Source organism: Podarcis bocagei (assembly GCF_964188305.1).
Source record: "Podarcis bocagei genome assembly, chromosome: 14".
NCBI lineage: Eukaryota > Metazoa > Chordata > Lepidosauria > Squamata > Lacertidae > Podarcis > Podarcis bocagei.
In genome coordinates, this window is record NC_138139.1 from 11,408,763 (window position 1) to 11,431,788 (window position 23,026).

The 23,026-nt window shown below is 42.6% G+C and overlaps 1 protein-coding gene across 4 annotated transcripts in view; it reads right to left on the reverse strand.

Moving 5' to 3' along the window:
- Nucleotides 1-12,578: 12,578 nt before the first annotated feature.
- The window catches only part of MAPK6 (mitogen-activated protein kinase 6), a 36,476-nt gene continuing 26,028 nt past the window's right edge, over nucleotides 12,579-23,026 (reverse strand). For all 4 annotated transcript variants that reach the window (XM_081170023.1, XM_081170024.1, XM_081170022.1 and 1 more), the window contains exons 2-6: nucleotides 19,074-20,236; nucleotides 18,632-18,776; nucleotides 17,164-17,328; nucleotides 15,973-16,174; nucleotides 12,579-14,949 (exon numbers count right to left, since the gene is read on the reverse strand). In XM_081170023.1, the coding sequence (XP_081026149.1) occupies nucleotides 13,857-14,949; nucleotides 15,973-16,174; nucleotides 17,164-17,328; nucleotides 18,632-18,776; nucleotides 19,074-19,628 (2,160 nt within the window). In that variant the 5' untranslated portion in view covers nucleotides 19,629-20,236 and the 3' untranslated portion in view covers nucleotides 12,579-13,856. The remainder of the gene's footprint in view (nucleotides 14,950-15,972; nucleotides 16,175-17,163; nucleotides 17,329-18,631; nucleotides 18,777-19,073; nucleotides 20,237-23,026) is intronic.

The following is a 23,026-nucleotide window of genomic DNA, read 5'->3' on the forward strand; positions in this document are numbered from 1 at the left end:
TATATATTTGCTTTCGTAGATTTTCACGGGTACAGGAATGCAGGTTTTGGTGTCTTCGGGTGTCTTCCCGTGTAAGAGTTGGGGTGTCTAGGCGACGTTTCGACGAGGTCTCACTCGTCATCTTCAGGCTGGTGCTTTCGGCTTCTTGTTACTAGAACAGAGCAGGATCTCAGTGTTTGAGTTCCTATAAATACTGTTGAGGGGGTGTGGTGTATAGCCTCCAACGTTCTGGGCAGAGAGGAAGTTCCCAGGTTAGTGTGCCTTTTCTTCTTTTGTTCATTAATTACTTGAGGGATATCTTGAGTGATTTCTTGAGTGATATTCTGAGTACCACTTAGGAGGGTCATTAGGTGTGGATTAGTTGCTAAAGCTTTCGTGTCTTGACCTCTTGAGCTTGTGAAAAGTTTTTCTGAGAAGATGGCTGTACTACACTTAGTTGTGCTCTGGCTTGGCTTCGTGTATAGGGGCGAGCTGTGGTTTTGTGCCCTGTGCCAGCCAGATCTGTGTAGGGATTGCAGGGGGGTGCAGCATCCGGAGGTGCCACTATGGTTTGGCCACTGGATGGTGTCTGTAATTTATCTGTGGAGAGGGTCTGGGTTTGGGTCTGGTGTGGTTGATTGGAGATGGCGTTCTGTGTGCCTCTGGTTCTGGTGTCGGTTTTTGTGGGGAGGGCTAATTTCCAGATGTCTGGCAGGCGGGACGTGTCGTCACGCTTGTTCATGTTGTGAGGGTGTTTCTCTATCTCGATGGCTTCCATGATTATTCTCTTGTGGTGATGTTCCATGTTAAAGAGCAATTTGGAATCTGCAAAATTAATTTCGTGTCCTGTTTCTTTCATGTGTTGGTAAAGAGAGGAAGTTTTTTCTTCTTTTTTGACGGCATTCTTGTGTTCTGCGATACGTGCATTTATTCGTCTGTTTGTTTGTCCAATGTACGTGGAAAGAAATCACTCAAGATATCCCTCAAGTAATTAATGAACAAAAGAAGAAAAGGCACACTAACCTGGGAACTTCCTCTCTGCCCAGAACGTTGGAGGCTATACACCACACCCCCTCAACAGTATTTATAGGAACTCAAACACTGAGATCCTGCTCTGTTCTAGTAACAAGAAGCCGAAAGCACCAGCCTGAAGATGACGAGTGAGACCTCGTCGAAACGTCGCCTAGACACCCCAACTCTTACACGGGAAGACACCCGAAGACACCAAAACCTGCATATATATATATATATATATATATATATATATATATATATATATATATAAACTTTTCAACAGTTCCCAACTTTACTGGGTTCAAATAACCTTATTCAAGGGCATAAATGTCATTTCTGTCCTTAATCATTTAATCTTTTGTTTTGCCTGGCTGTAAATCTTGATTTTTTTATGTGAGTTCACTCTTTCCATTAAGCAGGGCAGCAAATCATTAGACTTTCGCCCCCACGGCAAAATTTGTAGCTCCGGCACTGAGTGCCTGAGCAGATTCCCCCCCTCTTCAAAGTCTTTAAAGCGGCCTCTTTTAAATCGAGCCCGTTTTATCATCGGGCATCAACTCCAGTTCTTTGCCAATCGGCTAATTAAGGATTTGTGCTTAATTTAGCAAGTAAAACTTAGCTGGCCCTAGCAAGATACTTCCAAGTGCTGCCATGCCCTTTGACCCGTCACCTGAGGTGCGCAGGCCCTCTGGCAGCAGCAAGAGCTGAGAATATTCTGGGCAGCAACTGCTCTGTCACATCAGAAGAGTCAGTCCCTTTGTGGGCGCAGCTTCAGTCAGAGGCCCGTGGTATACGCTTCACCTGATTAAAAATCAAGGCCAAAAATCCCACAAGCAGCTCTCCTACACTAAAGAAAGATACAGTAAACAGGCAACAATTTGCTGCCGTTTAAAAACCTGCCCAAATCCCTCTGTTTCCCTCTGCCTCTTTCTGGAGCCAGCCCTGGGTGACATTTGCTGAATGGCTGGCTGTGGGGCTGCCGTTCAGCTTTTGCCTAAGTGGTGGCTATTTAAAAACATGACCGGCCCAGGATCTTCAGTTGACCTCTCTAAAGGGGAGTTAAAGCTTGGGAGAGGCTCCAGTGATTTCTCTGGAATCTCAAGAGGAGGTTGATAGAGCTTCCTGGGCCAGAACAAGGCAATGGTGTGGCAAAGCAGAATTGGTAAAAGAGCCAGAAATGAAATAGGAGAGCTATAAGGGGAAAAGATAAACAGTGATTATATTCGGATCTTGGCCATTATGAACAGCAGTTCCGCAGGATGAACTGCTGAACAAGCACATCCTGGAGCACACCTGTGGAGGTGAAATTTTGCTTTGGGATAATTACTGTATTTTTCCGCGTATAAGACAATTTTTTTTATATATTATAAACAAATGCTAAAAATTGGGGGTCATCTTATACACGGATAGTGCAGGGGGGGGGCTATTGTGGCAGCCACAAGCAGGAGATTGTCAGCGGCGATTGGGTGGGTGATTGGTGGCTGCGGCAAGGCCTGCTGATGATTGGCTGCTGCTGCAGCAATTGGTCGTGTGATTGGCGGCGGCTGGAGGCAAGTGTGCAGACGATTGGTGCGATTGGCAGTGCGATTGGCAGCAGTGGTCAGGAGGGTGAGCGATTGTCGGCAATCCCCACCCCAAAAAAGCTCAACAACTCTGGGCAATCTCCCCTCATTTCCTTAATTTGGGGTCCCCAAAAATTGGGGTCCTCTTATACGTGTTATACACAGAAAAATACGGTAATTTGGCACATCCTTATTGCACTGGGGGCTTGTTTTCATTCAAAGTACTGGGCTTACCAAATCATATCCCAAGAAAGGGTTCCATGTAGGTTGTGCTAGGCAGTTGCAAGCCATGCAATTTATAGTTTTGATTTATTATGATCATAACTGCATATATAAAACTGCTTTGAACTTTACGTTGTATAGATATCACATTACATGTTGACTTTTGTGTTCTGCGTTGCAAACTACCCTGCATTCTTTTGATTAGGGGTGGTATATATATTTAGCAAATTAATAATGAACAGATAAAATGGGATTAAATGGTGTGGGATGCAGCTGTTGCGGTTTGGGTATAGAACACTCACACACCAAATGTGGAAAGTAATAATTGGCAATAATAAAGGTAAAGGTAAAGGTACCCCTGCCCATACGGGCCAGTCTTGACAGACTCTAGGGTTGTGCGCTCATCTCATTCTATAGGCCGGGGGCCAGCGCTGTCCGCAGACACTTCCGGGTCACGTGGCCAGCGTGACAAGCTGCATCTGGCGAGCCAGAGCCGCACATGGAAACGCCGTTTACCTTCCCGCTGGTAAGCGGTCCCTATTTATCTACTTGCACCCAGGGGTGCTTTCGAACTGCTAGGTTGGCAGGCGCTGGGACCGAATGACGGGAGCGCACCCCGCCGCGGAGATTCGAACCGCCGACCATGCGATCGGCAAGTCCTAGGTGCTGAGGTTTTACCCACAGCGCCACCCGCGTCCCGGCAATAATAATTGAAGGTATTTTTTGTTGTTTGTTTTTTTACTAAACAGTGTTTTGTTTCTCTAGGGTGGTCAGTATAAACTAGATGCTGAATCTGCAAATACACTATTGTTGCAAGATCAGTACTGGAGACCCCCCCCGCTGCCCCCATCCCCACCATTAAAGGAATCATGATCAAAGACCAAACATGTTGATGAAGCGATGTCATTGAACAGATTTGTAAGGCTCTCTGAAGGTGAAATGGTGAAATGGTGCTTTTAAGAATGGCTAGCTGCCCTTTGCGATTTTGTGGAAAACAGACATTGATGTGAATTTTAATAGGGGCTTCACTTTGTATTGCAAATAAGTACTTTCAGTCATCTGAAGCACCTCTGTATTTTCATTGTTGATGTTTTTTAGAATGCCTGGGTTATTTTTAAATCCAGAAGTCATATCTGCTCTCTGACCTAATCGAGGACAGATAGATAACCCATCTTGTCAAAATGCCAAACAGTGCCACAGTTATGAGGTTAGAACAAAAACTTCTGCCTTGCATTTAATAAAAAAATATTTAGGCAGCTTGCAATGCAATTTTCCAAAGTAAGGGCGAGGGACCTTTGGCTTTCCAGATGTTACTGAAACTACAGCTCCCATCATCCTTCACCATTGGCCCTGCTGGCAGAGGCTGATGGGAGTTGTGGTTCAGCAAACAACTGGAGGGCAAAAGGATCCTCACCCCATCCTGAAGAATCGAAGATGACAGGATGGCAATTCATGAGCAGTAAAACTGCTATCGGTTGATGTAACATGTAATTTAACTTGTCTCTGTCAAAGTGGTGACAATCTGTGAGATGACTGTCGTGTGGAGAATATGTATGAGTGCTCATATGGGTGGCTGTTCACCCAGAGAATATGCTGTTCTTGAACATGGGTGGAATGCATCAGCTTTCTTCCAAAACTTGCTGAGAGGGATTCATGCATGATAAAAACAGGAACAATGTCTAGGGAAAAGAAAGGATGGGACCAAATGGTCCAAGGCAGGGCCGGCCCACCCATGAGGCAAGGTGAGGCAACTGCCTCAGGCGGCAGGATACACAGGGGCAGCAGATTCTGAAGTCACTCTTTATTTCCTCCTTGTTCCTGATGCAGATCTTCACTCATCCCTTCCCTGGCAACGGGTGTGTGTGCGTGTGTGCATTTTGGGGTTTCCCTCAGGCGCCTAAATATCTTGGGCCGGACCTGGCCCAATTCAGAAAGAATAAAATGATAGTAGCATCAAGCGTTTGAACAAGGAGTATAATAATAATAATAATAATAATAATAATAATAATAATAATAAAAATAAAAATTATTTATGCCCCGCCCATCTGGCTGGGCTTCCCCAGCCACTCTGGGCAGCTTCCAGAAAATATATTAAAATACCGTAATACATCAAACATTAAAAGCTTCCCTAAACAGGGCTGCCTTCAGATGTCTTCAAAAAGTCTGGTAGTTGTTGTTCTCTTTGACATCTGGTGGGAGGGCGTTCCACAGGGAGGGCGCCACTACTGAGAAGGCCCTCTGCCTGGTTCCCTGTAACTTGGCTTCTCGCAGTGAGGGAACCGCCAGAAGGCCCTCGGAGCTGGAGCTCAGTGTCTGGGTAGAACGATGGGGCTGGAGACGCAACTTCAGATATACTGGACCGAGGCCGTTTAGGGCTTTAAAGGTCAGCACCAACACTTTGAATTGTGCTTGGAAACGTACTGGGAGCCAATGTAGGTCTTTCAAGGTCAGTGTTATGTGGTCTCGGCAGCTGCTCCCAGTCACCAGTCTAGCTGCCACATTCTGGATTAGTTGTAGTTTTCAGGTCACCTTCAAAGGTAGCCCCACATAGAGCGCATTGCAGTAGTCCAAGCGAGAGATAACCAGAGCATGCACCACTCTGGTGAGACACAGAATTGACCTGCGCCTCCATGGACAGCTGTGAGTCCAGAAAGACTCCCAGGCTGTGTATCAGGTCCTTCAGGGGCGCAGTTACCCCATTCAGGACCAGGGAGTCCCCCACACCCGCCCGCCCCGTCCCCCCAAAACAGTACTTCTGTCTTGTCAGGATTCAACCTCAATCTGTTAGCCGCCATCCATCCTCCAACCGCCTCCAGACAGGAGAATCGTCTCTGTTATGTACATTGGACAGAGGCATAGATTCACACTGGAGACCACTTCAGATGGCCAGCGGCAGTAGGCAGGCAATGAGCTGGATTGGTAGTGAAGGAATTTTGGAGTGTGGTTTTGAATTAAGGGAACCTATGGGCCTCCAAGTGTTGCTGGGCTAGTTGTCACTAGGACTGGCTCAGGATGTTTTGCTGCTTCAGGCAAAACAGAAAATGCCATCCCCCACTCTTCCTGCCTTCATCTGCTGCTGCCCACTGCTGTGGCCTCCTCTTCTGTGTCTACCTATGGCTTCAGCCGCCTTCTTTACCTGAAGCCACCAGGCACAGAGAATGTGGCTGCAGTGGCGAAGGATGAGATGGTGAGATCTGCCACCTGAGGCAACTCCCTCACCTTGCCTCATGGGAGGGCTGGCCCTGGTTTCCACCATCCCTGATCATTGGCCTTGCCAGCTTGGTCTGGTGAAGGTTTGTTTATTTGCTTATATTTCTGTCCTGCCTTTCTTCCACCATGGAACCAAAGTTGGAGTCTAACAACATCTGTAAGGTAAAAGCTTCTCCTCCCACCCTGGATATTGTGTGTGTGTGTGTGTGTGTGTGTGTGTGTGTGTGTGAGAGAGAGAGAGAGAGAGAGAGAGAGAGAGAGAGAGAGAGAAAGAGAGAGAGAATACATCTGGTCATGATAAAGAAAGAGCAGCAACATAAAGTTGGAAATGATATATTTTGGAGAAAGTTGCTTAAATTAGAAACGCCTACATGAATAAATTGGAAATCTCTCTCTTTTTAAGAAGTGCAGCCCTGTGTCTTCCAAAAGTGACATTTAAGCTGCAATGATAAATCAATGCCTTATTATTCACTATGTTATTCTTAGGCCTGAGCGCCCTAGTTGCTATGGAGTACTCAATGTAAGTGTCAATGAATCAATCTGGTCCCTGATGAATGGCCTGAGGCCTTTAGAACTGAGCTATTCAGATTATATTTCACTGTGCTGGGTTATACTCAAAAGCCACACAGGGGGAGTCACTGAGCAGATTCAAGCCCCGTATTTAAAGCACATTCAAGAAACATTTAAAGCATATAACTTGTCCCAGAGAATCCTGGGAACTGTAGTTTGTGAAGAATGCTGGGAATTGTAACTCAGTGAGGAGGAAACCAGGATTTCCCAGGATTCTTTGGGGGAAGTCATGTGTTTTACATGTGCATCAAATGTGCTTTTAATGGATGTGTATGTGTTCCAAGGGATGTGTTCTAAACTCTGCTATTCTACCCCTGCTAAACACTATTTTAATTTTTCGTCTGCAACACCTAGCATCTTTTCCCACTCACCTGCGGCAGGAGGAGAGCTCGCTCAGCCAGCAGATCCGCAAATGCTGAAAGCTTGCTGTGACTACGGAAATATATTTAGCAACTTCTAAGGATGACTCAGCCTGTGGATGTGACGCTTGGAACAGCCACCTGAGACTCCTGGTAAAGGTCAGCCTCTAGAAGGGCAGTGACCTATTTCACTCTCGCCGTACAGGGACAGGGAAGCTCCCAAGGTTTCACTTTAGAATAGGGGTGGGGAGGGGAACATGTGGCCCTCCAGATAGGATCATAGAACCATAGAGTTGGAAGAGACCACAAGGGCCATTGAGTCCAACCCCCTGCCAAGCAGGAAACACCATCAGAGCACTCCTCACATATGGTTGTCAAGCCTCTGCTTAAAGACCTCCAAAGGAGGAGACTCCACCACACTCCTTGGCAGCAAATTCCACTGTCAAACAGCTCTTACTGTCAGGAAGTTCTTCCTAATGTTTAGGTGGAATCTTCTTTCTTGTAGTTTGGATCCATTGCTCCGTGTCCGCTTCTCTGGAGCAGCAGAAAACAACCTTTCTCCCTCCTCTATGTGACATCCTTTTATATATTTGAACATGGCTATCATATCACCCCTTAACCTCCTCTTCTCCAGGCTAAACATGCCCAGCTCCCTTAGCCGTTCCTCATAAGGCATCGTTTCCAGGCCTTTGACCATTTTGGTTGCCCTCCTCTGGACACGTTCCAGTTTGTCAGTGTCCTTCTTGAATTGTGGTGCCCAGAACTGGACACAGTACTCCAGGTGAGGTCTGACCAGAGCAGAATACAGTGGCACTATTACTTCCCTTGATCTAGATGCTATACTCCTATTGATGCAGCCCAGAATTGCATTGGCTTTTTTAGCTGCCGCGTCACACTGTTGGCTCATGTCAAGTTTGTGGTCAACCAAGACTCCTAGATCCTTTTCACATGTACTGCTCTCAAGCCAGGTGTCACCCATCTTGTATTTGTGCCTCTCATTTTTTTCCCCCAAGTGCAATACTTTACATTTCTCCCTGTTAAAATTCATCTTGTTTGTTTTGGCCCAGTTCTCTAATCTGTCAAGGTCGTTTTGAAGTGTGATCCTGTCCTCTGGGGTGTTAGCTACCCTTCCCAGATTGGTGTCATCTGCAAATTTGATCAGGATGCCCTTGAGTCCATCATCCAAGTCGTTGATAAAGATGTTGAATAAGACCGGGCCCAAGACAGAACCCTGTGGCACCCCGCTAGTCACTCTTCTCCAGGATGAAGAGGAACCATTGATGAGCACCCTTTGGGTTCGGTCAGTCAGCCAGTTACAAATCCACTGAGTGGTAGCATAGTCAAGACCGCATTTTACCAGCTTCTTTACAAGATGTTGTGGGATAGCAGCTCCCATCAGCCTCAGCCAGCCTCTCCTCCTTGGTATAATTCTATCCTGCAGTTGTCCCTGACCCTGTTTTGAATCTTGAGACACCGGTTATAGGCCAATGCCCCCCAAGGCTGTTATCTTTCAGCTCTCCGTTGCAGGCAGCCTCAGGCTACTCCCTCGTCATTCGCTTTTCAAGATCGGCTGCTCTTCCACATGCAACAGGTTTCATCACGGCATGATCTCCTGATTCCCTGTGGTCTTAGCCAAGTAATGGAAGTGAACCAGAGTTCAGGACTGATGAGCATTTTATGAACTCACCTACACTGCAGCTCAAGGCTATCTGGAACCAATGTCCTTTGAGCCAGCATCCCTCTCCTCCAGCAGCCCTAATTTGAGCCCTGCAAGAGCTGACTGCAGTGACTCAGTGGCAGGGTAACACATACAGTCCAAACATACAAGTGAGCCTTGTAAAAAACCAAAACTCAGCCTTGAAGCTCAGCTGTACCACAAAATGCCCAGGTTTACCACACACATATCAACATATCACTCATTATAGTGTACGTCTGTGTGGACTTTAACCATTAGATCAGGAGTTGCGGAACCTCAGGCCTAGGGGCCCAACACAGCCCTCCAGGTAGCTTCAGGAAGTATGGGCCCCAAAATTGTGGATCGCCTCCAAACCAGTGCTAAAACTTCTGTAGGGCTTTGTAGCACAAACCCCACATTTTTAGCGCCTTCAAACTGGGTAGCTGATATTCAAAACAGGTGGTTTAACACAGAAAAATTAAGCAACTGAGGCAAGCAAATATAGCATGTTTGATTGGAACAGCCGGCTTGGAAGGGATCCAAAATTTTGAAGTTCTCAGTTAATGAAGCTCCTCCAGGCTTCTCTTTTTGGGCCTTTGGAATTTCCCTCAGGTCACAAAGCTCCCAAGCCACATTCTCCACCAGCCATGATTTGCACCCCCTTTGAGTATTTTTTGCCTGAACTCTGATAGTGCTTTTTAATTACCTGGATGGGAGATAGAGGGGTGTGTGAGAGAGTGTGCAGAAACTAGTCTACTGTACAAAGGTAAAATTTACATACATTGCTCCACCCACTTTTGCCCCTGACTCCATCCACCACTGGCATTTCAGAAGGGAATGGGGCCCTCTGGGTAAAGTAGGTTCCTCGCCCCATATTAAGTGCTTTGGGAGCTAATGTGGGGAGAGAAGATGGGTTTTAAACATAATAAAGACCCCAAAACCCCTTGTTGACACAGTGGAGACATTTCCTCTTAGATTTGAGCCTGTCTGCCAGCTCATTCCCTTCCATCCACTCAGCCTCCTTCTCTCCCTTGGGTGGTTGACCAAAATGCAAATTCCACAGAAGACTTTTGCCTCATTTTGATCTTTTGGCAAACAGCAGAGAGGAAATCAGGAGGCAACAAATAAGATGCCCTGAAATCCACTCAAACCGTCACTGAATGAGAGCGACAGACCGTCAGCAAAACTTAAGCAAACAAACCCATCTGCTTCCAAATCATTTCCGAAAATGCTGCCGTACCAGTTTGCAAAAGCACACCCTGCGTAAATCTTCGCTTAAATCAACACGTGAGTCATAATAAATCTGTTAGTCTTTTAATATGATTTTGGTCACACCAAAACTATAATTAGTGAAGTGCAAAGGAAAACACAGTTGAAGCAATTCTTTGGTGCTGTCAAGCACATGGCAGGCATTTTTCAGACTAGTTCATATTGGAAGAGGCTTTTTAATTTTTTTAAAAAAGATAGCTGCCTTTAGAGATTAGTGTGTTGCTGTTTTTAATTTTTTAAAAATTATTATAATGTGTTTTATGTGTCTACTGGATTTGCATCCTGTTTTTTGAATGAAGCCCTGAAAACAGCTCACCCCACATTCCCAGGCATCTTATCATCTATTGCTTGGTCCCTTTTGCCCCTTTGTCCTTTATTCTTAATTCCAGTCCCCTTAGGGCTCAGCCAATCTTTATGCCATCTCTCCCCCATCCCAAGTTCCTCTTCTGCTTTCAAGTGTTATCAGCTCCCTCTATCTTGGGATGATCAATTCTTTCCCTTGGCTGCTGCCCTCTCTTTCTTACCCAATATCTTTGATTCTCCCCCCCCCCCCACTACTTATAACCATCCACTGAAAAAACAAACAAACCCAGAACTGGGGCACTCACATCACTGCACCCAAGCCTCCCACCTAATTCCTTCTGATTCTTAGCCAAAAGCTTTCCTATAGCTTCATAAAAACCAGCGTTTTCCTTCTGATATCCCCTCCAGCCAGATCTCCTGCTTTCCTTCATTTAACAAACATCCACTCCAACTTCTTGTCCCAATTTTTACTGCATGCATCCTAGTTTTAATGTGTGCTCTTAAGAATATAATTAGTTTTTAACTCTATGAAAATTAGCAGTTGTGTGCTGCTTACTGGTTCTATTTAATTAATATCCCAATTCTGTTTTGCTTCATGAAAATTTATGTTTATGTTTGATGCCCTTGTTAACTCTTGGGCTACCAAATTGTGCACATTCGGGTCTCGATGTCAGAAGATCCGAAAAGGGGTGTGAGGATTATGTGTGAGAACTGCAAGTTTGTGGGCAAACTGCACACTTCATGGCACACCGTAGGTGGCTTTTACCATTACTGTACTGGTCTTGTTTCTAAAACAAAGAAAAAAATAAGGATTTCTTAGTAGGAGCCATACTGATTGCATGGCATTCATTGCATCAAGATTATGTTTCCATGGACATTTAAGTATGTTAGTTACTTTGTTCTAAAGTTCCTTCTCTCAACAGCTCCAAGAGATAGAAAGGTCAGTATCTGTTTTGTAATGGATACATTCCGTTACGTAAGTTCTAAGAGTAGCCCTGCTCTAAATGATTCTCAACTTTATCTTTTACTTTGGGGAGCGGGGGGGGGGGGGTTTATACAAAGGCTGTTATCATTACACCAGAGCGAAGATCTGGCAAACACACAATCAACCTTTCAGAAATGGTGCAACATTAAAGTTGCTTTAAAGGTTTGTATAAAGGACTGTAACCACTTTTTCCTCTGATCAGCGGAAAGGGAGACTGGTGGAAACATCAGTCATCTTTTGCAAGCAAAATGTAAGTCTTAGTAAGTTAAAATGGAGAAAGCGAGCATGCTATGCGGGTGCGGGAATAATGTTGAAAAGAAGTTATTGCTAGGGGTGCAATACACAGGGTATTTAGCTCATTTGCCACAGGAAGTCAGCCAAACCAGTAGTTTTCTGACCACGCCCTTGGGATGGATTTTGGTTTACTAGGGTACTTAAACCGTATCTTGTGTTCGATGTGGCATGCTGTCTCCCCAAACAGCATTATGACAAAGGTCCAAGTAACGTTGCTTCATAAAAATGAACTCTTCAGTGACCAGAAGAGGAACTGTGTGAAATGGCTAAAAGCCTACTGTTCCTAACCTTGCTGAAGAATATTCTCACACATTCTTCTCATGCTCAGAATTATTAAAATGTAAGCTTCTGGTCAGATGCCAAGCAGAACTGGGAAACAGACTCCAGTGGTTTCTGATTACTACTTATGTCGAGGACCAGGAAACTGCACACTTCACACACCAAAGCCAATAATATATCACATGCATTCTCATGGCATGGGCCAAGCACTTTAGCATTAACTGGAACGAATCAGTAAATACAGTATTAGCATGAGCCCCCCCAAAATAAAAATAAAAAATCGTCTGCTTTTACTAACATCTTGATCAGACACAAACTAGAAAGGAAAATCATTGCATAAATACCTTAATGAACTGCTAACAGGTTTTACAACACTGTACCTTCAATCAATCTGTTTCAATTTAGCTGTAAAAGGAGGACACCTGCTCCCTGCACCGATGCTTTGGAGCAAAATCCATGCAACTTCACAAGCACGTTGAATATAAAAGATGAAGTAATGGCAAGATGGATAACTTTTTACTTGTATGAAACAAGTCTCCAGTTATTTTGCTTTTGCAATGCAGGTGGCTATGCATTACATAGCTATCCCAATTTTGAATACACCATCATTTTTTTGGTTTAAGATTAGAAAGGTCAGACCGTTCTCCTCCTTCAGACAATGCTGGAAATGGCATGCTATGCCTGAAATGCTTTGTATGAAAAACAGTGCACACAAGGGGAAAATGTTTCCATTTTAATTCCTTACCCCGCTACAATTGGCATTTCCTAGACCTGGGAACAAGCTTGAAACTGATTAATGCTCATGTCTTGCAATTACTCAAGGCTATCTGAAGCACTCCCATGTCAAGACAAAAGAATAATTTTTGCTGGCCATGTTTTTATTTGTTTCTCTTTAAAACAGGGGTGCCAATGATACATAGTTTCCCAAAAACAAAAACAACAAAAACCCAGAAGGCAAAACAAACTGTCAGAAGACCGAGATGCTACATGCTACATTTAACCTAATTATACTCATGCTTGCTTTGGGGATGAGACAAAGGGCATCATTCAGTAAAAACATACAGTAAAAACAAAATGTCTGGCCATATAGAACTTTCAACCTACAGTAATGTTGTACCTTAATTGCTTCCATGCACACAACTAACATTACAAAAATTGTTCTTAAAAAATTAACACAATTAAGACTTCTAGGAGCATTTTATAATAAAACAATTCCTAATTTCTTTGTAGAGAGAGATCAAGCACCTCCAAATTGCAAATTCCTATACACAGTGAGTGCCTTACTTGAAGTGAAATCTCTTTAAAAACTCATATGGATCACCTCAGAATAAGGGGATGTTATTTCATCTCTATTTCAGCTATGTAGGCAATAAACCACAGTGCTAACAAGAACTTTATCTGTAAAGCAAGTTCAATTTTTTTTTACTTTCTATCATGACAGAAAATATAATTTGCTAAAATAAATAAAACGCTGCATATTAACATTTCCACTATAAAGAAGGCATACCAGAATATTTATAAATATTGAATGATTTCTCCATACCACCTACTACAATAATGCTGGCTAAATAGATGTGCATTATGAAAAGCACTATGGGTGGTTAATGTTTTGCCACATACTGCTGTTACCTTGAGGTAGATAACACATGCGTACCAAATTCTGCATTTATTTTTCAGTTGCTGCTGGTATCATGTGTCTAAGAAATGTGTACAGTATGAAAAATTCTAAAATACATATGAATGAAAATGTTTCAGGGAAAAATAGATATTTTCATGCAAATATGTATAGTCTCACTGTGTAATTTTCAAGGCAAGATTCTTATTTTTTCCTCTGCAAAGTATGAACTGTTTAAACTGAAGAGTGTTTCTACTTGGTTTAGTGCATTTTCTTCTTGTTTCCTCCTGCAATGTGCATTGTTTTGCTCTGTTCTTTACTTTTGTGTGCAAATGACATGCCAGTTTTTTAAAAAAAGAATTGTCATGTAAATAAAGTAATTCTGGATTGTAAAAACAATGGTAAACAGAAAACTAAGGAAATTCATACCAAAGTTAACATTATCTGATTTCAAGTAAAAAAATTACTTACAATAAAAAAGAACACACATTTCATGAATACAAAAAGAAATGTCTGCTGTTTAGTTTAGGTGTTTCAGAATGCTGCTGTATGTTTTGTGGGGAATCTGAGGAGATGATTTCATAGCAGACGGCGTTAGCGTGGCCTGTATGGATTTAAGTGGTGACCCAACGGGGCTGTGAAACTGAGGAATACCTATCGCTTCAAGGTGCTTGTTAAAGAGAAATTCCCCACTATTGCTTAAAAAGCTCCCCTCTCTTTCTTTCTCCCCAAGCTTCCCATCTTCTACTGGCTCAGTTTCTAGCATCTCAGCACCTTCCTTCTTGCTAAAAAACCTGTCCAGGTAACTGGTGTATGGATTCTCCTTCTCAATCTGCTCATCCTTTCTGACTTCGCAACAAAACTGGTCTATGAGGAAACATTCCTCCCCACCATTTACGAGCTGCCCATCCCATGAATTTTGGTAAAGAGCTTCCAATTGGGCCAAGTTGGCCATTCCTTTCTCCTGCTTCTCTCTGCTTACTGACTTGGATATGCCTTTCGACTCTAGGTGGGACACTGAGCTATTCAAGTCATTTAATTTGTCAATATCAGTTGACTCGTGCTGCAAACTAAGCTGAATAGTTCCCGCAATAAACGAATCAAAATCAAACCCTTGATTCTTCTCCTTCTCTTTTTCTGCAAGCTGTGAGGCTTCCTCAAGAGCTATCTGAGCTTTCACCAATCCATTCCTTTCACATTTTGACTTGCCTTTTTTATCTGACTTCTCTTTGCTCTGCTCCTTCCAGTTGGAAAGATCTATGATAAGCTTGGGCTCATAGTAATGGTTCACTTCACTCTCTCTCCAGACCAGATTATCTAGGTATGAAGAGGACCTCATTTTGTAATTACAAGTGTGGCTACATTCCAGATCACAGTACTTGTTTTCATGATGATCTGGATACTGCCAGCAAGGCTCAGTGGAAAAGTGGGTATCAAACGCTGGATCCTCTAGGTACTTTTCACGATCGCCATCCAAGTATTTGCGAGGGTCTACTTGTACTTCTTCCTCATCAGTCCCATCAGAAAGAGCCTTTGGATCACGCTGAACTTCATCAGCTTCAAAATTGTTATGACTAGGCCAGTCATGGTCTGAAAATTGACTGTCATGATATCTGTAATATTAATGGCTTATGTTAGTAAATTACAGGCATCCACTTGCTTACATAGTGCAGAAGAGTCAAGACAGATAACAGCAATGAAAACTATGAATAGCCACTCATTTTAGACTCAATGGTATGGCAAGTCAACTGGCAACTTCCCACACTCTTCAGAGAGCTTTAATTTTGAAGCTTTTCTCAGTGACAGCAGAACTCATTCCTTAGCATACAATTTGCGAAAGGACTGCATCTTCATTTAAGGTGATGTTAACATTTCAGTGTCCTATTTCAGTTGCAGATTTCTTAGCAGAAGGGAGAAGAGGAACCTTGACTCCCAACAATCATCTCAAAAAAAATGGTTTGTGTTTTTTTAACTGCTGCATTTAGCTTTAACCTGAAACAGCAACAGTTTGAGAACTGTTTCAAAATTACATTTAGATAATGCTTCCAAATATTGGCTGGTGTCATCAATCAGAGTTATAAAGTGCAAACTCTTATGATAACGAATTTGTGATGCTTCAGTGACTACAATGTTAATTTTACTAAATGCTCACAGCAAGGTTTCCTCCTCATTGGGGTATTCACATCTTGGTTATAAAATGGAAGTCAACGTAATGGGGAAGTACATTAACAAAGATGCCACTATTCTGGAAAGTCACGTTATTTTCCCAATACATATTTTGCATTGGAATGTACAAGATGCTGCTCATCATTCTGTTCCAGAACTAGCTACAGAACATCCAGTGCACAACGACTTTTATCCCCTTAGCTGGTCAGCTGAAGCTAATGGGGTAGGTGGTTTGGGACACCATGCAAATGGTAGCAATTAATTATAATAATTAGAATGGAGAAAATTCTAATCTAATTTATGGGGGCGGGGGGGAAATGAGAAGAATTTATGCTCCAAGATCCCTTTCCTCCTCATCATGGAAATGCTTCTCCCACCTCACAGCATTCCATCACTGTTAAAAGAAGAAATCAGCTGGTGTTTCAGGCACAGTTGCAACATGCAAACAGAATGATTTTGAAGCTGTTTACCTTTCCCAATTATAGATGTGGCTGTGACTTTCGTCCATGAGCAGAATATCGTCCACCTCGTCCTCAATGTGGAAAGGATGGCTTGAAATGGGCTCATCAGTTGGAAAGGAGTAAATACTCATATAAGGATGGGACAAAGCTTCTTCTGCTGTCAATCGATCCATGGGACTAAACGTCAGTATTTGTTCCAGGAAGTCCAGTGCTAAAGAGGGCAAAATAAATAGCTGTTTGTTTATCATTCTCTAGTAAGATAAAGTATGAAATGCAAAAACAATGCTTACATTATTTGTGGACAGGTCTTAATTATTTCTATTTTCTGAGCACTAGAACCAAATATTTAGTAGTCAGAAAAGATGATTAGAGTGCCAGTACTATGCAGAAGCAAGAATTTTTTCTTATTTTTTTCTGCCTTTCCCTCATTGTGGAACCTCATTGGCTCCACTTCATTGCTTGTAGAAGACTATATGATTTGTACGATTGCAAAAAGAAAGCACGGTAGGGTTTTTAGCTCACTTCTACAAGCAGCAATGACTCTGATAGAGACAACAGAAATAAGTGGGGTGGGTGTAAATATGCCAGGCTTGTAAATACTGTAGTTACTTGCACCTGGTTCAGTATGAGAACAAAGAGTTACATCCTAGCAGCTACATAGGTAAACTTTATGAAGGACAGCTCTTTTGTCTCTTTTAGGGCACAAATCACTAGTACTTCCCCATGAGGGAACGCAAGAAAAGCTTCCTAAGATTATACACTTTTGTGGACTTGTTTGGACAAAATACATAGTGTCCGCAGTAACAGCCATCAACGGTTTCTACTACCCACCATGATTATACATTTTTTCCCAACCAGCGCAATTCACTAGGGGACTAAGCTCTCAGCCTTGAACTGCCTGGTCTGATTCTCCACGGAATACTGAGTTTCTGTTTAACTCAGCAAATCAGACAGCTCAAGGAGAAAAATGATATTCCCACAGAACACAACCCTTTCCCAAGAGGACTCAGGAACTGGCATAATACAACACACACAAAAACAATTCAATCCACAATTCACTGGAGATTGTCTTGCCCCCAACATGTGTGGAAGGCAGTGTTCATGGCATGCACTAAGAGCCTGAGATGTAGATGCCGCTCTTGCCAAACCAGCTTTCTGATGACAAAAAGAAGGGGGGGAGGAAAGAAGAAGCCAAATTACCTTCAGGGCTAATGCCTGGGAGGAGCTGAGTTAAAGGTTTGTGTGGCTCAGTCATATCATTTTTAATGTAAACTGGGATTACGCTAAGAAGTTCCTGACGATCTTCCTCATGCACAACAGGAATTGATTCTAAAATCAGCTGCATCTGTTCAAGTTCATGGGCACCTAAATGTGAAGGCAAAAAGCACATCAGCCATGTTCCAGACACCCATTTATTCATCAACACAGCTAAGAAATTCCTTATACTGCCATAATCGGTCCCTCTATGTACAGTGGTGCCCCGCAAGACGAATGCCTCGCAAGACGGAAAACCCGCTAGACGAAAGCGTTTTCCGTTTTTGAGCTGCTTCGCAAGACGATTTTCCCTATGGGCTTGCTTTGCAAGACAAAAACGTCTTGCGCGTGTTCTGATTTTTTTCCGCTTCCCCCCTTTTTTCTAAGCCGCTAAGCCTTTAATAGCCGCTAAACTGCTAATAGCGCTAATCCGCTAATAGGGTTGCTTCACAAGACGAAAAAACCGCTAGACGAAGAGACTCGCGGAACGGATTAATTTCGTCTTGCGAGGCACCACTGTACTAAATCCAGGCTTTAGGGGGAGAGTGTAGTTAGTTAGGTAGTCAAAGTAGCAGTACCCACACACATCACAGGCATAGAAGAATACCAAGTATAGAAGTAGTACAACAAACATTGGGGGAAGGGGTTTAGGTGTGTGGGCAAGATCCCCAGAAACAGCCCACTGGGGGCTGAACATGCTCAGTTGCCACAGAACGATAGTTGACTGACTTGGGGGCAAGAAGCAGTGGAATGCCTGGAATCCTGAACAGCAACACCCCAAACTGGAACATTTTGTTGCAGCCTCTACTCACAGGACTCTCATTTACTACCCTTAGAAAGAGTTAATAGACATTTCCCATGCAAACTCCAGAAAAAGCTATCACAGTTACCTCTTCCTGCCATTAATTAGTTACAGACTCTAGTTGGCCATTAGGTTTAACTCTTGACTTAAAAACAGGTTCCTCTACCTTAGTGGCGAGTTATCATTTTCCAAATTAAAATGCCCCCAAAGCAAACAGAAACACCACCCTGTAACACCCCATTCCTTTCCAACATTTCCTTGTCAGTCATTAGTTCAAACAATACATGAAATCATGAAAAAGATCTGCATCATTTTCTGTACATTTCTCAATCTGTAGTATCAAACAGGTACCAACTAACCTATTGGTCATCTTGATATATAATTATTTGCTATTAAAATGTTCCAAGACGGAATTGCTATGGATTTCAAAACAGCTGTTAATATGTCACACCTCTAGGCACGAACATTCATGAATGGATTAAAAGCATTGGCCACTTTCATTCCAATAAGCTCTTTGGTTTTCCAAACTGAAGTTTTACTGGCTACATCAATATAACGCACAGAGGTCTTATACTTAAGATGACAGGTTTGCACCCATCCTTCTCCACCAACCTGCAAAGAGAGTTTTTCCTGTGAGCATTTCAGCAAAGATGCAACCTGCAGACCACATATCAATGGCTTTAGTATAGTTGTTGGGCGATAGCAAGAGGCGAGGTGATCTGTACCATTTAGTAACCAATCCTTCGGAAAGATGGCCCTACAGAAAGAGAAATTTTACTTGCATTTGATTTATCACATTTGTAGCCTGCCCTTCCTCCAAGGAGCTCGGGGCAACATATTTGGGGTGATTTCATTTTCACCTCTCAACTCTGGAAGGTCAAAGAGCAGCATGGAGAGGTTTGAAAGCCCTTTGTAAACATCTCCAAGCAGCTCCTTTGTAGTAAATTTGTAGATCTTTGGCACCACCAAAGTGTTGCTGGCTTTTACTTTGGTTTTATTCTGATGGATCTTTTGTTTATTTTATGCCTGTATTGTATTGCCCATCTTTACGTACCTTGTGAGAATAATGAGGATCCATGATCCGTGCAAGGCCAAAGTCACCAATTTTCAGCACCAAATCTTCAGTATTAATGAACAGGTTAGCTGGCTTGAGATCTCTGTGCAGAACGTTTGCAGAGTGAATATATTTGAGCCCACGTAGCAGCTGGTACATGAAGAGTCTGGCATGTTCTTCCAGTAATGGCCCCTGCTCTAGCAGGTTAGCCAGATCTGTCTCCATGTATTCTTGAACAATGTAAACACAGTTCAGTTCTGTAAGAGAGCCTACATCATCTGTCAGTTGACTTCCGTTGGGACCAAGGATTTCAAACACCTTGACAATGTTATCATGGTCAAGTCTTCTAATAATTTTGATCTCACGCAGAGCATGTTTAACGCTCTGAGGATCTGTCAGGACAATTTTCTTGACAGCCACTCGTTTGTCACAGTCATTATCGACAGCAGAAAAAACTAAGCCATTGCCACCACAGCCCAAAGGTTTCAAGTCCATATACCGAGAACCTACATCGAAACCATGAATGTTCATTAGGCTTTCAAACTTCTCTGCCATTATGTTGAAATTCTTTTGTGTTGTTTTTTTCCCTTTTAAAACTACTAAGTTTCTGCAAACATGTACAGATGCTTCCACTGGTATATGAAGGGTCTTGCAGAAAAAGAGAAGAAAAACTTCAGGTTGAATGCACGATAGTTTTCTGACACTCTCATTGCATTGCCAGTCAGGCCCGTTGTATCCCCGTTATAATTAGAACTTGAGCAAAGATAGAGAGGTTGCAGCATTCATAGTTCAAGGAAGGTGCAGCATATCCGCAGACATTAAAAGGAAATACAAGGAAATCAAACGGAATGAAGTGACATACTATAGACTCCACTCTACTGTGCTAAACTGCATTTAACGAAAATGTGAATAAATATGCACATAATAGGCTTCTATTAACATCCTCCTCACAGTGCAGATACATTCAGTGTTGGACTGGTCCTGAGCAGCTTCATTCTATGGTGTTAAATAAGCACTTTTCTCTCCTCTTCCTTTCTTCTTTTCTTTTCGTTAGTTTGTCAAGGAAGAGGCAGCTTACAAAAGAGGCTGTTAGTTAATGATCAGGTGGCTCCAGCTCACCACAATCACAATCAAAGCTACCATCCATCTTGTTCTGTGAAAACCTGAAGAAAAAAAGAAAAAGAAAAGCCATATATCAGCACTCCCAAACCATACATACTTTTCAAACAAAGAGTGTTTAACAGTGCACTCTTTCATAATTGCTTGCTGTGCACCAGAATGTAAAATACAGGGGCAGAACTAGGCATTACGAATCTTTTGATCTACTGGAGAAACCAGAACCAATGCTCATCTCCTTATGAACATGTTGCTTCTGGTTCATCAAGAATTCTCCACCCCACACACAGTAAAGAGAGGCTCTTAGTTGGTAAAGTTCTCAAATTTCTTCTTTACAAGCAAGTTGACATTCAACTACAGTGGTATCTCTACTTATGCGCACCTCTCGTTATGTATCCTTCGGGATACGCACGCGACAAACCCGGAAGTATTTTTCTGGGTTTCGTCATGCGCGCATGCACAGAAGCGCTCTACTGCACCGCGCGCATGCGCAGAACAAGCACCTCTGGTTGTGAAAACCTCGGGATCCAACCGGAGCTCCAGAAAGGCTCCCGTCCACAACCGGAGGTACCACTGTATCTGGTAGGAGCTTAGAGTTGAGGCTTCAGCTCACTGGTGTGTGTTTTTGAAAGGGAAGTTTAAGAAAAGCTATTGAACTACCAAAGTGGTGCATGTACTTAAAGGAAACTTAAAAGGAAACTTGCGCCTCTATGGAGGAGCATTTCATACTTGAAGATAAAGTCTGGAAATAAATCTGGAAAACTAAACATGGGGTACAAGAAGCAAAAAAATTCAAATTCTTCAATTTGCTGTTGATTCATTAAGTTATGTATCCATATGCTCTATGATGTATCCAACATAAAATATAGAATCTACCCTAGAATGGAGCAAATTTTACACTGTTTATGATATTTATAGTGCTGCTATATGGTGGCAGAAGCTTGCAGGAAATATGAACATTGAGATAAAGTACAGTAACTATAAGCTATGTTATGTGAAGAGGCCATATTACTTGGAAATATTGCTGTGGCTAGAAAGAACTTTTATTTATTTTACTAAATTTCAAACTAAGTGGGTTATGCTTGAGTGAAATATTAACCCCTCCCCCCACTATTCTCTTACACAAATAAGTTCACCCTTTAAGCCAGGGGTGACTAAATGTCCTTGAGCTGAGGACCAGAATGACCCATGGTCAACCCTCTGTGTATGCTGAAGTGTGCATGGCCAAAGTGTAAAAATGGTCATATTTTGGAAGTTGAGGTGGGGGGAGGCCACACAAAAATTAACACCACAGCATCACAGCTGGGAACCTATGGGGATAGCCGTAAAAAAACTAAAAATATTTTTCAAAGTTAACATATTTTTTAAAAAAATATGGGGCCACAAAGGTTTTTTTTTGGGGGGGGGGAAATTGTGACATCACAGTGGGACACCAAAAGTACCACTTTTAAACATCTTTTTTTTTTTTAGTCATAAATTTGAGGGGCCACAGCAACCTCTTGGGGGCAGTAAGGCTGCCCCTACTTTAAGGTATATCAACCTTTCAGGTTAGACACACAGCTTCTCACAGCCTAGCTTGATGATTGTTACTTCAACCAGTGAAATCACTTCATATAGAAATGATATTATTTTGGAAATCTTTAAATTGTGTTTCAGTATTATCAAGTAGGTTCCTATTTCTCTTTATGTCCAGAGTTTTTGCATCCAGCTACAGTCCTCAAAGTACATATTTTGAAATGCTCTCACTGACGTCCATTTGAGGCCTACAAAATTACAGTGGTACCTCTGGATGCGAACGGGATCCGTTCCGGAGCCCCATTCGCATCCTGAATAGAACACAACCCGCGACTGCACGTCTGCATGTGCGCGGGTTGCGATTCGCCACTTCCGCGCATGCATGTGACGTCATTTTGAGTGTCTGCGCATGCGGCGAAACCCGGAAGTAACGCGTTCCATTACTTCCTTGTCGCCGCGCAGCATAACTTGAAAACGCTCAACCTGAAGCATATTTAACCCGAGGTATGACTGCACTTTGAAGAAATACATCTGATGATAGCAGACTTAAAGAAATGTTTAATTATCTCAAGAGTGAAATGCTGAAACTGTTTTTGGCAACAGAAGAGAAACCGTCTCTCAACAGTTTGTAGCTTCTAGGACGAGAATTTGTTCAAACTATCACCGAGAGCAAAACTGATCACTCAGTGTTGGAAGGAAAGGTAGTATTTGCTACAATTTTTTCATAATAAAGATGAAACATGTCCTTAGCTTACAAACAACTTGATTCCTGTTTCAATTGCTAAGCAGATAATCCAACAGAAAAACCAAAGGAGCCCAGCAAGATATTGGCTTGTAGTTCTGTAGAACTACCCATGATTCATTTGGTTTAGGCTTGTGACAACTTAAGGCTTCAGCTCTCAGCTTTTCTGCAGCTTTTCACCCAGCTTCCCATAGCAGTTAAGCAATTATGGCTACAATATTAGAGCTCGTCATCTTTCAAGTCGTGGCTGAAATTTAAACTATTAAATACAGAATGGTGCTTTGTCAGAAGACCACAGGGCAGAAAATCAAAATGGCACTTCTGAGTCACAGTTGCATGCTTCAAACGGAAAAGGATGCTATTAAAATTAACTCATTAAGCACACTTTTCTGCCCATTCATATTATTAGCACCAATAATAATAATAATAATATATTCAAAGTAGTTTTCTGGATCTTCCACATGCAAATATTCAAAATTGCCAAGAGCTTCTTATGACACATCAATATCAGCCCTAAGTTTTAGGATCAGTCACAGCTGCCTTCCTTGAAATGACAGGGGAGGGGAGAGTACTCTACAGG